Source organism: Falco rusticolus, chromosome 5, assembly GCF_015220075.1.
Source record: "Falco rusticolus isolate bFalRus1 chromosome 5, bFalRus1.pri, whole genome shotgun sequence".
In the NCBI taxonomy this organism is placed as follows: domain Eukaryota; kingdom Metazoa; phylum Chordata; class Aves; order Falconiformes; family Falconidae; genus Falco; species Falco rusticolus.
Genome location: NC_051191.1, coordinates 48,081,696 through 48,097,753, shown reverse-complemented (window position 1 = coordinate 48,097,753; position 16,058 = coordinate 48,081,696). Strand labels below are relative to the sequence as shown.

Here is a 16,058-nt window from a genome sequence, read left to right as displayed (position 1 = left end):
CACAGACCAAAAGCTATTTCCCCCTGCCCACCTTCAAATACAGAAAATTATCTGGATATCAAATGAGTTCTCCTCCTTTCTCCACAACAGTGAAAATGATTAGTCAATGTCTAAGTATGTAGAATATTAAATAATAAATAATTAAATAAAAAGAAAATAATACTTTTTCACAAAATCAGATTGCTTGCTTGCTTTCTGACCAAGTAACAAGGGTATCTCATTTTCTTTCAGAAGAGTGGATTGCCTATACAAAGGTATGCATATATTTGTTTTATATTGTCCTGTGCTTCATTTCTCTACATTTTTAATTAATCCGTTTCACTGTAAGACAAAACTGACCAGTGAGATACCTATGTGTAACTCAATTTTAATTTGTAGATTCGCTTTGTGAAATGCCTGTTACCAGCTTGTTAAACCAAACTTTTTAATGCTATTTTCTTTCAAAAGTGTTCTTGTCCCCAACACATTTAGCTATATTTCACACAATATTTCAGCTGGACCATTGGAGAGCTCTGCACTAGGAACTAACTGCTGTTTGGATTAGCAGCGTCAAATTTCAACTGGAAGAATGTGAAACATCTCATAATCCTGAGCAACATTCTTCAAACCTTTGTGGGAGGGAAAAGGGAGTAAAGAAGCCAGCAGAACAGCTAGATGTTTTTCTTATACGTGAGCAAAGTAGATCTAGGACTGCTGCTGTATGGACAGATTGTTACTTCTACAAACTAAGAAGAATACTTGAATTTTGAGTTATTTCTGGAAAGATAAGGTGCTGCGTACCATAGATCTGTGTAATGAGTTGCATCAAGCTCTTACAAGCAATTATCAGAAAGTAAAAACTTGATTAGAAATGAGTTTGATTCAGCCATATTTGTTTCCTTAAGATGTTCAAATATTCACAGAAGGGAAACAAAGTTTGTTTTCACCCCACCCAACAAGGAATTAGGAGCTAGTACCTCCCTTAATAACCATCCCTCTCTCACTGATGGTGCAGCGCTCACTTCACTGCACGATCCCCTTGAAGATTTCAGGTGGGGCATGCAGGTCAGTGAGTATATTAAAAGCACCAGCAGTGGTGAGCAAGTCTCGCTGAAGACAGAAATAGCCTCACAACAAACAGCAATGCCCTGCTCCTGTGACCCTACCACAACATGCTTCACTTGTTAAGGCAGTAGGCATCATTAGCTGAGCTGTATCTCTTCTTCTTCCCAATGTTTACTCATTTTTTCAGGTAAAAGCTCTGTTACAACCTGCAGTTTACAAACAGGTCTGTGTTTCAAGTAAGTTTATAGCAGGCTGACACAGTCTGAGTCATTACACAATGCAGTTCCCTAGATAAGGTTTAACAGATGTGTGTGTGCACCTGAAATCACACCTTTACTGTAGAAGAGGCCTCCTAGATTTTCTGAATTGTTACAACTCTTACAAGTGTTACAACTGTAGTGTTTTGAAATTACAATGGAGATGGAAAGAGTAGGGGGAGGGAGAGATCTTTGCATCATCACAGTGTGAAAGTAGGTGATCTGTAGCTACTATGGGAGAGCCTGCTCTGATCAAACTCAAAACTGTAATACATAAGTATATCTCACTGACAGGCTGAAGATTTGTGTGATCTGTAGCAAACTGGGAGAAAATTTGAAGATGCTGAATGCAAATGGCTAAACAGGAGAACATTAAACATGTAATGTACACACCTTCTCTTGGTACCACTTGCCTGGCAGCTTCAGAGGGAAGCCACTATATGCCAGCTAGGATACTGACTCTGGACTTCTATCCAGACACATTTTAAAATCAAAAAATCACACAAGGAACAATGCAAGCTTTGTTCTGTAGCCACCAGCAGGAAAGATTGACGAAAGGAGATTTGGATGATATATTATGATTTCTATTTTTTGTTCTGAGCAATATAAGAATGTGCAGAAATATAAAAAGAAAATCACCAGTTTCTGCTTTAAAAAATGTTTTTTGTCAAGTTGAATTTGGTCTAAGGTCTGGGCAACGGCTGTATTCAGCTGTTCCTTTATCCAAATCATTAGGCTAACTCCTTAACAGCAAATCCCTTTACACCACAGTCAGAGAAAACTGCTGAAATGTCAGATTATTCTTTCCATCTAGAAGCACATTGTGATATTTGGTAACCCTCCTCCAAGACTTATGTATAATTCAGGGTGAAAACATACCTCCATCCTTCAGTTTCAATGAACATTTCTTCTCCCTGCTCCCAGGCTGTACTTTCAGAAGTCTTCCTTAAAGCAGCAATGCTCATTTTAAACAGCCTTCCCTCACACAGCCATCAGTCAGGAATGCCAGTACATCTCTGTCGGCATGGCAACAGGCTGAACTGATGTTGATAAAAAATAATCAGCCAAAATAAATAAAGAAAAAGGACAAGAGGGGGAAGCACAGAGAGAGGTGTGCAGTGGTGACAAGGTGAGATGATAAAGTCAAAGCTGACATGGAAGGAAATGCTGCTAAAAAAAACCCATTTGTTTACTCTGAGCTCATTTTCTCCTTGCATCATTCAGCATATCAGAGACTGTGTGGAAAACTGGCTTGCACTATTTCCCAAAGACAACTGGCTAATGAAGAGTCTTCTCAATAACTGCCAAGGCAGCTTGTTTTCAGTGAATTAAAGGAGCTGGGCCCGTCTATCTTGAAGTGCTCCTCTTCTTCCTTTAATGTCTCATATGCCCATAAAGTGTCATGCTAACTCTTTGAATCAGGGAGTCCAAATACCCTCCCTGAGTGGCCAATAATATATCTGTTATTTAGGTAATGTGATATATATAGATGTTTGTTTCCTGGGGCAGCTATCTAGACTAAGATTATGGACATATAAAGATACACACCTCTAAAAAGCAATCAGCTGAAATTCTCCATGCCCTAGAAACAACTATATGCACACGGTATTTACTTGTGCAGACCATGAGCTGGTTCAGTGTCTTTAACAATTTTCCATAACTTTTTAATGCAAACCTGTGACATCATCTTGTTTCACAAAACGAGTAGATTTAAAGGAGGAATTATTGCAGATGATATCTCCGCAGGTGCTTGAGTTCATCCCTACAGAATAAGCATTTCTGTCGCTCAAACACTTCAGTCATCTGCCCCTAGTAAGAAAAACAATCAAAAACTAAAGAAAAAGGCAAAGCCGCAGGGTATGTAGGTGTGAAAAGATGCTAAAATATTGCATACAGATGCAAAAACTGGTAAATTTCATTACACAGCACTTCATTAGTTTCATTTCTCCCGTAAAACTAACAAAGGCATCTAATGTATCTAATACATCTACAGGCATCAGGCCAGGTGATCACAGATACCTGTACCTTCACCTGTGAAGCATAAGTCATTAATCAGCCCAGGCATGTCAGATTGCAAAGGTATATTGTAGACACAAATCCAAGTGACCTTGGCATGCTCCCACACATCACAGGCTTGCATACCTCTGTGAAGAGCTTGTTTAGACATATGTGTCTGAAGTTCAAGGCCTTTTTGATCTAGGGAAATGACACCATTTAACTCCGTTAATGATGAAACTGTACTTCCCATTAGTAATCTTCATAAACCACTAGCCTCCAACTTCAAATAAATTCTGAAGTAGGCTAGGTACTTTAAAAATCAATAACACATTGGCAAATTTTTCATGTGAATCCAACCTGAAATAAATCTCCAAAATTTCCCAGTACTGGAGTGACAACTTTAAGAATTATCTTGGTATTATATTGCAGCATCTGGCTTGCATAATAACCCAGCTGACTAAGAGATTGCATTGCAGAATCACTAGAGGTTTCAGAAGCATCTTAATACAATTGTTACCAACACTTAAAACTTGCACTGGGTAGCACTCAGTGCATGTCATCAGGAAGCAGTCTTCCTTGCACTGGTATGGTCTTACAGACCAAGAAACAGATCCCACCCAGAAAAGGTCTGAAACCATGTGTTAGGTTTGGTTTTATGAGAAACCTCAGTTTCATTGTAAATCCCTAAAGTTAAATAAACAGATCCCATGTTCCCTGTTCAGTAGAACTACTAGAAAAGGAAAAGCTTTTAGAGAACTTGTACATTGCACATTGTAAACTGCTCAACACATAGTTTTCGAGCCCTAATGTGTCCACATGCCAAGTGTTAAAGTCCTAGAGCTGGCCCTCCCAACAGCTTACATCTCTTTCTGTTGTTAGCAGCAGTGTTTCATCTATAAAATTTGGTTGGTTTAGCTAAGGCAATTGCAAGCAATGTCATTGTCAGATCATAACAAAAACCATAATCTCCATGTCCTGCTACACATATCAAATCCCAGTTCTCTACCTCCAAGCCCACCAGTTGATAAGTTATCAAGTGATTATTCATGCACTTAAGGGGAAAAATACACCTGCCAGGTTTCACATCAGGTGTTGGCAAATGGGTAGATATTCACAGTAAGGTATCTGCCTAGGCCAAAAAAAGCAGTAAGAATTACACTTCACTGACCAAAAATACCATCCACAATAACTGATGACTGGAAAAGAGAATTTTTATCTATGTACACACACTTCATTCTTCCTCCCTCAGTTACTTAATTACTGACCCTTTGAACTCTAATGCAGCCTTCATGCATCAGTCAATTGAAGACAGCACAACAGCAGCTGTAGGTACCAGTCACTTTGCAGCACAATGCAACTAATTAGGTATCGGTGTGAGTTATTAGCAAAATCCAAAAATTTTTTTTATGTGCACCAATAGTTTCTGTATTTGAATGCAAGCAGCCTCTGGCACAAACACCCTGTTGGGAACAGAATACTGTGTCACTTCACTTGATGGATCTATGTCCTGGACAAAGCCCTCCATTAGTAACAACAGTGGTTAGAAAGAGCCATTTGTTTTTGATCAGCAGGGCCACTCAGTCATATTATATTCAAAATACAAAATATTTGAATTAGCAAAAAAAATAAAAAAATTTAGAAAGAAAATAAATAGCACAAACTAGCCAAAAGGTTAAATATTTAAAAAAACCAAAAAAAACCAAAACAAAAAAAAAAAACCAAAATGAACAAAACACACAAAAAAAACCCCAACAACATACACACACCCACCCCCCAAACAACATTTAAAATGTTTCACTAGTATGCTGGCTTTTCTTGAAACCACCTGAGTTATATGAAGGTTAAAAGTAATGATAAACCACATATCAACTAGAGACATGGTATTTAACTGCTGCTTTGGACGCCAGTGCCAAAACATAGATTCTGAAATTTCTGCTCACTTTTTGCCTAATCTCAGAAGAACCTAGGGATTTCCAATATTTAAATTCTCTAAGTACCTATTATCTGAGGCAAGCCATGGCCATAAGCACCTTGATCTCAGCAGCAATATGGAGTTGGAAAGAAAATTAGATATTTGCTGTCAATCACTGAACTTTTCTACTCATTGTTCCTTTAACACATTATGTCACAGCCACTGTGATTTGGTTTTTTAGCTCATTTCCTCCTGCATCAGCAAGGAGCACTTCAGAAGTTTCCTCTGCAGCCAGGAGCAGAGGAGATGATGTGTGCTGTTGTTGCGTCTCACAGATCAGCTGAGCACAGGCGTAGCTCCGTGGTAGTGAGTCTGCCGGGACTCGAGGTGTTCCCTGGAGACCTCCTGCTGTCAGACAGTGCCATGGACTACCTGTCCCACGCAGTCCTCCTGCTGAGCACAGGTCAGATACAGGGTGGGGTTTGGTCATCTAAGCCCAGCAAAAGCCGCGACTAAAAAATGTGTAGGTGTGGGATGGGGCGAGAGGATCGGTGCAGCAATGACACATGAAGCAGAGCAGCCTCCACGGGGTATCCAGTTACCCCGCACCAAAGTGACTGCATTGCTAATTTTTAAATTCCCCTCAAGCCTTTCTTTTCTTTTTTTTTTTTTCCTTTTTCCCTGTGTTTTATTGCTGAATGCATAATGTAAGAAGTAGATAAGGGGGCAGGGCATGGATCACCTCCCTCCTCCACAGACTAGGAGCAAGCAGAGCCCAGGCCAGGATCTCCACCTGCAAGCAGCAGAGTTACAAATTCCTAGGTGCACAGCTTCAAGCAGAGGGAAGAAAGTGGCCCATGCCACTCTTTTCCAGTAGTGGTCTAATCACAGAAGATGGTAGACCCAACTAATGCCTGGAGGTTGCTCACAAGACCTTCCAACACTGAAACGTAGACTTGCAAACAATTTCAACAAGTATCTATTGTGGAATACAGTATAGTGTGCAGTGTGATTGCCAGAGACCAGAAGATGCTGGTGACCAGAGATTAGATTTTCTCAATAAGTCAGTCAAGGTCACAACCAGCAGTTTCATGAAAGCAAACAAGATATCCATAACTAAAATCTAAAAAGAGGGTTTTGACTGTGATTCCGAGTCACACAATGGCCTGAAGGTGGGTGCCACATTTAGAAAACTATTCCAAATTTCTTGCTGAACAAACACAGGCATTCCTCACCTCTCACCAGTACATTCCTACATCTAGATCCCCAGCTTTCCCTGAGCCTCACTAAGGACCATAAACTACAGCCAGCACCACTGTGCTAGCTCCAAGACAGATCTGAGGCTTAGGGTTTGTAGGATTGTTTATTTACAGGAGTTTAAAATACCTGCATAGCTCCAAGATATCACTAATGAGCAGACATACCCTCATTCTTGCTTCAAAACAATATCTTCAAGAATTGGCTTGAGATATGATGCATTTTCCCACATAAAGAATTGACAATCACATACCTATCATCTGAAACAAGTGGGAGTGTTTAGCATCATCCAATACCCCAGCACAGATAGACATGACTCTTGCTGGGAGGAACCCAACAGGCTTAATGGGTTTTAAATCTGGTGCACAAACTGTCTAAACACAAGTATTAAATCTAAGCCAAGTAGAGTATAGTACCTCAGGCTTCATAAAAAAACCAAAACAACAACAAAAAGCCCCACCACCAACATATAAATAAGTTTTCTTTCTAACTATTTGTTCTTTTACTGATAACACTTTTGTTTCACCCATTAGAATCCAAAAAGCCAAGATGGCCATTTGCCAAAAGAGGAGTTGTGAGTATTTCACTAGGTTTTTTTTCGTTTTTTTTTTTTTTTTTTCACTGACCTTGCTTTCTCCCATAACTAACCTGGGTAAAAATAATTTCTTTACTGCCCTTGGAGAAAGGCAGCCAGCAAGTGATCTAAACTCAGAGGTCTCAGCCAAACCTGGGACTGCTTGGACATTAATCTGCAATTAAGATAAGGTGGCTGCAGTACAGCCACCAGTGCCACTGCACATCACAACACAGTCAGTGCTGCTGCTCTCCATCCCCATGGGTAGTGGGAGGAGAGGTGCCCTTGGCATCGGGAGGGTAGAGCAGTGCAGGCAATGCAGAAGCTCTCATTCAAGGTGTTCAGAGGTGGCAGCAGGTCCAGCGCAGCTCCCTGGGGTAAGAGAGCACAAGGTGGTTCGGTTGCATCATTGCTCTGCCCACAGTGTACCCTGTATTTTCTGCATGCACCTTCATGCCTAGGCTCTGGAGTATCTGCCTAATTCCCACTCATGTGGAAGTGATCTAGGCTATCAGAGTAGCTTTTTAGATGCTTTTTTAGGCCTTTCCTGTCCTCATAAGCACCCTCACACTCACCAGTGACAGCATACACACCAACACACTTCAGTTAATTTCCTTGTCTAACACATCTTGTCTTTTCCAGTTATGAAAATTTTCACTTACTATGGCATCCGAATTTCCTGAGTGTTGTTCATCATTCAAAAAATCATTTACAAGTGTCTTGATAGCTTTACACCCCTAAACACATAACTGTGAACAGTCCCTTCCTAATATATTTTTGCATTTTGTCTTCTAAATCTTGACTATCAGAGTTTCTGCAAGTGAAACCAATGCAAGTACTCAGATTAGCACGAGCAAGAGTTCCCACTTCATCCAATACCATTTCTATAGCATTTGAAAGAGCATAGCCTAAAACTGAAAACTTTATATTCAGCAAAATATTTTAAACTTGCAAAAAAATGCATTTGATATTTAGCCAAAAATTATTTCTGAGGCTATTAAATACCATAAAATTTAATTTATGAAGGATCATTTGCTGGTGTATTTGTTAAGTGTGTGTATACATAATTGCATTATTGTTTCTGCTCCATTTCAAGCTATTTTTCAAAATTAAGAGTTGAGCTTAAACTCTGAATTTCAAATACTATAATCAAACACATATTTCAAAATTGGCTTGAAATCAGTGCCTAAAGTTCAGACAATAGAAATCCATGTAATACAAGTATACTGTTCCAGAAAGCAGATAAAACTTAGGCAAACACCTTATAAGTCTATGCTTACAGCACTAAATTAGAGTTCATAAATATTGGTTAAATTTTTTACACGGCACTGTCAGCCTGAAAAACAAAGCCAAACCAAAAGCAATTGTTTTTATTTCATGATGCCTCACACAGACAAACTCCTCCTGCTCTTTGAGTTTTCTAAAAGCTCATTTTATAGACACTACTCTGCAACTGACCAAAGGAGTTTTTTCAATATGTAGCTCAAGTTAAAAAAATGTTAAATAAATAAATAATCACACAAGCTTTGTATACCTATGGCAGGGGGATGATTTCAGCTATGAGTTTGTTGTCCCCTACTTCTGACAGTGCTGAAGGAAGCAAAATATTTTATTTGTTCTGAGAGTAGTCCATTGCCTGTTGCCGTACCAACGATTTGCCCTGCCAAAGACTTCAGCATTACATAAATAAGACCTTACACACCCATACCTAAGCCACCTAACACACCCCACCCATAGCTACTAACAGACCTCCCATCACTCCCTCACCTCTGTGTAGGAGAGCCTGGAAATACAAGGAAATCACTCCTGTTAAGGGCAAACTCCTTACAGATCAGAGCAAGGTTATTAAGCTGGGTAAACTTCTTAATGGTCTTTAAAACAGTGTATGAATCAGGGTAGTTTTTTGTCATTCAACAGGCTAAAGACAAGCAGAAGCAAGCGTCTGATCTGGAAAACTGTCTGTCAACCTTTAAGTTCATAGACTGCAGCACATATGAATTTTTCTGCTTTAAGGTATTAAAATATTCAGTGTACTATAGCAATGATACTTAAAGATGAGAATAAAAATGTTGTGTTCTTTTTAAATTACCATTTTTCACTACATTAATCTGGAGATGAGAACATCCTGTAAAATTAATGCATAAGCATAAGGTGTATTTTTTTTGTTTGAAATGGAGGAGCAAAACAGAAACTGTGAGCATCACAGAAGCTTACCAAGGGCATCACACACCCCCAGATTTTGCTAGGCCTCCAGACTGCCCTAGATCAGGGAGGTACCACCTTCAGAAAAAAGACATCAGGACAACACTCTCAGCAATGCCTGCAGATCTGGGAAATTCTGCAGAATCTGCCTTGCAGCTTGGACACCAAGCTGACCATGAGCCAGCAGCGTGCCCTGGTGGCCAAGGAGGCCAATGGGACCCTGGGGAGCATTGGGAGGACTGTGGCCAGCAGGTCGAGGGAGGTTGTCCTCCCCCTCTGCTCTGCCCTGGTGAGGCTGCACCTGGAGTGCTGTGTCCAGTTCTGGGCTCCCCAGTTCAAGAGAGACAGGGAACTACTGGGAGGGTCCAGTGAAGGGCTACCAAGATGATGAGCATCTCCCTGATGAGGAAAGGCTGAGAGAGCTGGGCCTGTTTAGCCTGGAGACATGACTGAGAGGGGATCTTATCAATGCCTACAAATGTCTTAAGGGTGAGCGTCAGGAGGATGGGGCCAGGCTCTTTTCAGTGGTGCCCAGAGACAGGACAAGGGGCAATGGGCACAAACTGAAACACAGGAAGTTCCTTCCGAATATGAGGAAGAACTTTACTTTGAGGGTGTCAGAGCACTGGGACAGGCTGCCCAGAGAAGCTGTGGGGTCTCCTTCTCTGGAGACATTCCAAACCTGCCTGGACATGACTCTGTGCAACCTGCTGCAGGTGAACCTGCTTTAGCAGGGGGCTGGACTAGATGATCTCCATAGATCCCTCCCAATCCTGACCATTCTGTGATTTAGGGAATGAAACCGCAGCTCACAGAGATGCCAAGTTGGACTTGGTCACCCCCACTGCTGCCTTAGGGGTGCATTCAGAGATGGCCACATAGAGGTCACTGCCAGAGTTCAGCCACAGAAATCCCACCAGAGCCTGTCTGCCAAAAGGCTTCTGGCCTCCAGGCCCCCTAGCCACAGAAACACCAAGCTTGGGCTACCAGGGTAGTATTCAGATAACTCGCATCTAACGCCATCCCCTTTGCAAAGCAATCCTTCCACTTCTCACGGCAGGCTGTTATATGCAGTTCCACATAGACTTGGTTGTTGGGGACTCCTGTCCGTGCTTAACTTATATGTGAATGTCTGACTTTGGAGCAGTTCAGTAAGGTGAGAGTGGCCACCTTAGGACTAAACAAAACCAGTACCTATGAAGACCCAGACCTTTGGTACATTTTCCAGATGGTATTTTACCATCTAGAAAATAGGAACCTATCATCCATCCCTGCTTTCTAGCGGCAGCAGCACAACAGACTAAATTCTTTAGCATTTGCAAGCTGCCCGCTATTTTTTGATACAGGATTCTACACAGACTATCATACTGTGTTACTTTCAAACTCAGTGTGTTTATATTATAAATATTTTGGAGGAAAATGTCAGCTTTTTAAGTCTTTTTAAAAGAATCTTCAAGCTTTCAGAAGAAGAATCACTAATACTGGCAGTTGGGCTTTTACGTGAGCAAATAGACCATAGATTCTTTTCATAAGGTCTGAAGCAGTTAGTGCAATCGCCGGTCGTTTTCTTTCTTCTTTGATCAATAGACTAAATCCTGGCATGAATTTATAAAGGCACAAAAGACTGAGCAGGAAGATGTCGACAGCCGGATAGAAGTGAAAAAAGAAGCAGCAGTGTGGGAACTTTTCACAAGTGAATGCACTTACTTTCTGGATCATTTGCTGGTTCTCAAGATGGTAACTTCAGATTTTATTTCTCAAAAACAATGAAACAGTATTTGCCCTGCTGTCAGGATGGCAGGCATTAAGCTACCTATAACCTCTCATTGGGTGCCTACAGGGGAATGAGTGAAGGGGTCGTTTTTTCTTCCATCTCGCCTGCTCATTCTGTTTCCACAGTTCCCTTTGTTTTTTATCTTCTTGATGGAATCTCTTTTAGACATCACTTTCTGCAAATACCATCTGATTGCAGATTCTTGCAGTAGTTTCAGCTGATTTTCCACTGTTCCTCTCACTAACACTGAACTGAAGCCATTCTCCAATTGACTATACTGGGTATTTCTCTACTGCTAGTCTGTAACTCAATACTCTTCATTTAACTTCATATTGAGCTGTGGTTAGATTATCTTGATTAGAGTGTGAAAGCCTCTGAATTCAGCAGACCTGTGGTTTTAGTATTACAAGAAAACAAGCAAACTAAAAAAACCTCCTCTCCCAAAAACTCCAAATTGCCTCCATAATGGTGAATTTGAAGAGCTTTGAAATATGGACAAGAATATTACAAAGTTAGAAGAATATATGCACTGTTTGCATCCATCACACATCAAAAGTTAGTGTACCCATTTAAAAGGATGGAAAATTCCTTATATATCTTCCTATAATTTTTCTCTTATTCCACAGACAATTTCTGTTTTCTTATTAGTCAAAGGAAAAAGATAGTGAAAAATTTTCCATGTTGCTGAAAAGTTAGCCTAGGCAGTGCAAGAAGTATGGCAAAGTAAGGGGAATAAATAGAGAAGCAGGCTGAATTCCTCCTTGGTGGGGCAGAACAGGAAGGGAGAGGAAAGGGGATGACAGGACCAGCTATTGGTCCAAGGCAGGATGGAAGTATCCTTCCTTTCATTCACTTTGTTCAGAGACCTGAGAAGACTAAAAACAGGTGAATCTTGTGAAGGATATGGATAACAGAAAACATGCAGGCCCCTTAGTGAGTCTGATGTAGGAACTTACAGACAAGCCTTAGCCAGCCCTGCATGACCCATAAATGATAAACTATTCAATCCATGCCAGCTTCCCAAATTCTCCTGCCAAAGAAAGAACCCATTGAATTTGGGTAGCCAGTTTTACAGATACCTGCTAATCTAAGTGCTTGCCAGTACAGAAATATCCCACTGATTTTAATGAATCTTCACAGGGAACTTTAAGACCACCATAAATCCCCTTTAAGCTCTCAGGCCAACTGCCTGTGGCAACCAAAGAATTACACAAGACTAAGCAAACACCATCACTAGCTCTTCAGTCTTGGTACCTGGGTGATGGGGTTTTCCATTAATGCTTTTCACACATATACAAAAAATTCTACTCTGCATCTACATTTTTTAAGCCTGTTTCAGATTTACGTCAGATTTAGCACAGCTCCAAGATCACCATCAGAGCTTAAATAATGTAAAAACTTAAACAACCAATAAATACACATACAGTTAGTAAAATAATCCAAAGAGATAAAAAAAAACTTCATGACCCCTCTAATTACACTATTCCAACAATATATTTTTTCCGCAGTAACTCTAAACAACTTTTACAGCAGCATGGGGTAGGAAGGAAAGCATTCAGAAAGGTCACAGAAATATGTAACTATGACTCTGATGTTATTAATTCCTTCACACAGATCTGCAGGGGGCTCAGCTGCCCCTCTTCTGCCAGAGGGCACAGCAGAGGCATAGCTGCCTCTGTAGCAACCTCAAAGACACCCCAGAGACAACACTCATATCCCTCCTCCTCACACAAAGCCCAATATTTAGCCTTCAGGCAGGTCAGGAGAAGTTTCTCAGAGTATTGTCTTCTGCCCTCCCCAAATCAAATGACCATTTCATGTCAATTATAGTGCAAACTTGTTCTTTTTTTTCTTTTTTTTTTTTTTTTTTGGGGGGGGGGGGCGGCGTGGCAGAGAAAAAAAGACAGTCACAAATAGAAAATAACATGGATTTGCTTTTTGCTTTGTTTTTAAAGAAATTTATGAACACTCTAAAATACCTCCAGAATAATGAATTTCTCTTAGATGTGGATTTGTGGAGACTTTTTGCAAACTTAGAGGAGTTAAACAAGGTAAGTAAAAAAATAAAAGTCTTACTGAGATCAGAAATCAACTAACTCACTAAAAGGAGAGGAGAAACCATTCATAAAGCCTCTGTTCAGATTCAATGCTTACATTTGGAACTTAGTTCAGATAATTGGTCCTTCCTTTATTTCTATTTTGTATATCAGTGGGGGTCAAATTTCCTCAGTGCAAATTATTTTCATGTGCCTCCAGCAAAAGATAAACAGGCATTTGCACAGGGAGGAGAGCTCATTTGGCAGTTGTTTCTAAAGTAAGCATGAGTCTGAGACTAATTCTAATAAACAGCATCCTTTTAAAACAATTTATGGAGATAAACTCTGCACAATCCTTACAACAAAACAGTAAGAATAGCAAAACAACTACAATAACAAGTTTCATTTCACAAACAGATGTGCACCAAGACTTTGCTATCTATTATGCCACTCCAGAAGAGCAAGTTGAAACAAAACAGTGACCACCCCTCTCCAGCTAAGGTTTCCCTTGGTGTGGGTGGAAGGATATCTCCCACACAGGCTGCATGTTCTGTGTTCATGTGCTATTCACCCTCCAGCTTCCAGGAGAGAGACCACGAGGCTTGGCTGCGAAGTGCTCCAGCTCTTTGCTGCTTGTTGTTGGTGGCCAGTTGCTGGGAGATCATTTTCAACTCCCAAAAATAAAGGAACCCATAAGTCCAAAACAGCTTTTACATAATTTTAGAAGCAAAACAGTAATTTTTATTAGCTTGAGAGGTGTCTTACAGGACACTTCAGCCTTCATAGCAAAGTGAATTTTGGAAGGAGCTCTTCAGGTGCATATGTTGAATGACTGATCACAATCACACCACATGCTCTAAACCAGTTACTTGCTCCAAGTTCTTTCCCTTAATGTAATTCCCTTGCCTTAACAGATAACGTTTCCCATTTTAGCCAAAACAAGAAAAGCAGGAAAACTCTTCAGAGTAGGGGCAATTAGCCAGAGCTCAAATACATGAACAAGTCACCTCTGCTCAGGGGCTGACCTCACACCAAGTGAGCTGCTGCCAGTGACCACCTGAGCAGGTTTGGAGATAGAAAGAAAGAGATTTTTAGCTGATGTGTTTCACCTTGCACTGGCTGAGGGCTAAGACCATGCATGCAGCCAGCTACCAGAGTTCAGTTGATGTGTTGTTGCTGATTGCTTTGGTCTTGTTCAAAGAAGTGAGTAGGGTACACTGCTGTGTGCCATTTAGTGATCACTAAAGCTCTGAGCTTGGCTAGAGTGTGGGCATGTCTTCCAAGATTTATCTTTAATACGTTTTCTGTTTTGTTTTCTAATTTTGTTGTCCTCATTAATGAGAATGGTAAATAATCATCCATTATGCATACTTCTATATAAAATAGTGATCAAACTTAGGGGAAAGTAGTGGCTGTCAATACCTGTAATGCCTTTTTTTTCATACATTTTACAGCATGTCTTTCTTCCTGACAGCAGGCTGAATCCATTAAAAAAACGCATACTGTAAAAGGTGTAAAATGCACCCTTGCCCAACAGAAAGAATAGGCATTATTATCCTATTAGCAGCTCTGCCCCCATAAATACACCAAAGTAGTGTGTGTAGCTACAACAGCAGTTCATAGCAGTATCACAGAGAGTGATGTTCCCTTCTGGCCTAAAATTTGGCCAAAAGCTGAGCCTGGCAACAAATTTGTGTGGAAATAGTGTATTCAGAAGGTAAGTGTGGGCTCAAGAGGAGGCTTTCACACACATCTGGGCACCCTTGAATCCAGTGCAAACATATAAAGCTATTTTATGGGGCATACGTGACTTTTTATAGTATTTTATAGAAATTTCCCTCATCTCCAGTAACATGAAATAAATTCAGATTATGAAAGATGGTATCTTCTTCAAATGACCATTAAGAATTCCTTAATTTTCACAGCTCTGTCATACATAATCAGTGTTTTCCAGTAGATACCATTCATCCATCGTGATTTTTCATGTTAAATACAGCTTCTATACTAAAATAAGTTTAAATGGAATAACTAATCTTGTTTCAAAGCTTTTGTCAGATGGCATTATCATGATTTAAATGGGTATTTGTATAGATTTGCTTTAGCTTCCGACTAATCAAAGCACTCCAGGCATAATTCTGAAGCTAATTCTGGCAATGTAGGGGAGATAAGTATAGGCATCCCATTAGGTTTGGAGCCTCTGAAGAGACCAGGGATGGGAAATAAAGTTGTTTTAAACTTAATTTCAGAAGATCACTGATGCTAATATTTTTTTTTCCACCCTTACTTAGATAAGTCTCAGTTTTCTGAAAACCTTTTTTGAAACTGTGAAGGAGCATGTCAGCACATCAGGCTCTCCTATGGATTTCAGGTCCATACTCAGAAAGGTAATGTGGTTAGAAGTATTCTCGCTATCAGCAGGTCCTTGCAGCAGACCATTTATCATAGCATGCAGGTGCTTTAGAGCAATCAAGTCAGTCAAGGACCCACCATCTGCCACAGGCAGTTTGGTCTCAGCCTCGAGTACCTCCTGCCAGTGGGATATTTCTTTTATTTCATTGGCATGTTTGAGGTGGTTGTGGAAAGGTACTCTGTGTGTGGAAAGAATTTTCTTTTCTGGGGAAGAGTAGCTCAAACCCTGAGACTTTTCCACTGGCAGAGGTGAGATTCTGGCTCTATGGAAGATGTTACCCTGAGACCAGACCCCAGCCCCATCACTGGATGTTCCCTACCTCCTTCCACTCCATCACAGAGAACCTTCCTTTACTCCGTGTACCAGACACACAAGTGTATTTAAATGCTTAATTAAGAGCTCAAGGGGACTGAAATACCTCTTATACTTTGGCCTGTGCCTCTCAAGTAAGAGAGAGGCACAAGCACAATTGTCCTGCTGCTAAGCGCTGCCCTGCAACCCTTTCGGGCAGCCTGCGTGGTAAACAAGGCAGCTGCTGAAAAAGCAGTCTCCAGGGACTCTGTTTCCTGCACAACTTCCCAAGGACTGAAAAGC

The 16,058-nt window shown here is 40.6% G+C and overlaps 1 protein-coding gene across 1 annotated transcript in view; it reads left to right on the top strand.

Annotated features, from left to right (window-relative positions):
- Positions 1–5,520: 5,520 nt before the first annotated feature.
- The window catches only part of PLEKHG7 (pleckstrin homology and RhoGEF domain containing G7), a 36,008-nt gene continuing 25,470 nt past the window's right edge, over positions 5,521–16,058 (top strand). Inside the window, exons 1-6 of the mRNA XM_037388382.1 lie at positions 5,521–5,674; positions 7,002–7,042; positions 8,960–9,055; positions 10,832–10,981; positions 12,974–13,069; positions 15,343–15,438. Coding sequence (XP_037244279.1) covers positions 5,521–5,674; positions 7,002–7,042; positions 8,960–9,055; positions 10,832–10,981; positions 12,974–13,069; positions 15,343–15,438 — 633 coding nt within the window. The remainder of the gene's footprint in view (positions 5,675–7,001; positions 7,043–8,959; positions 9,056–10,831; positions 10,982–12,973; positions 13,070–15,342; positions 15,439–16,058) is intronic.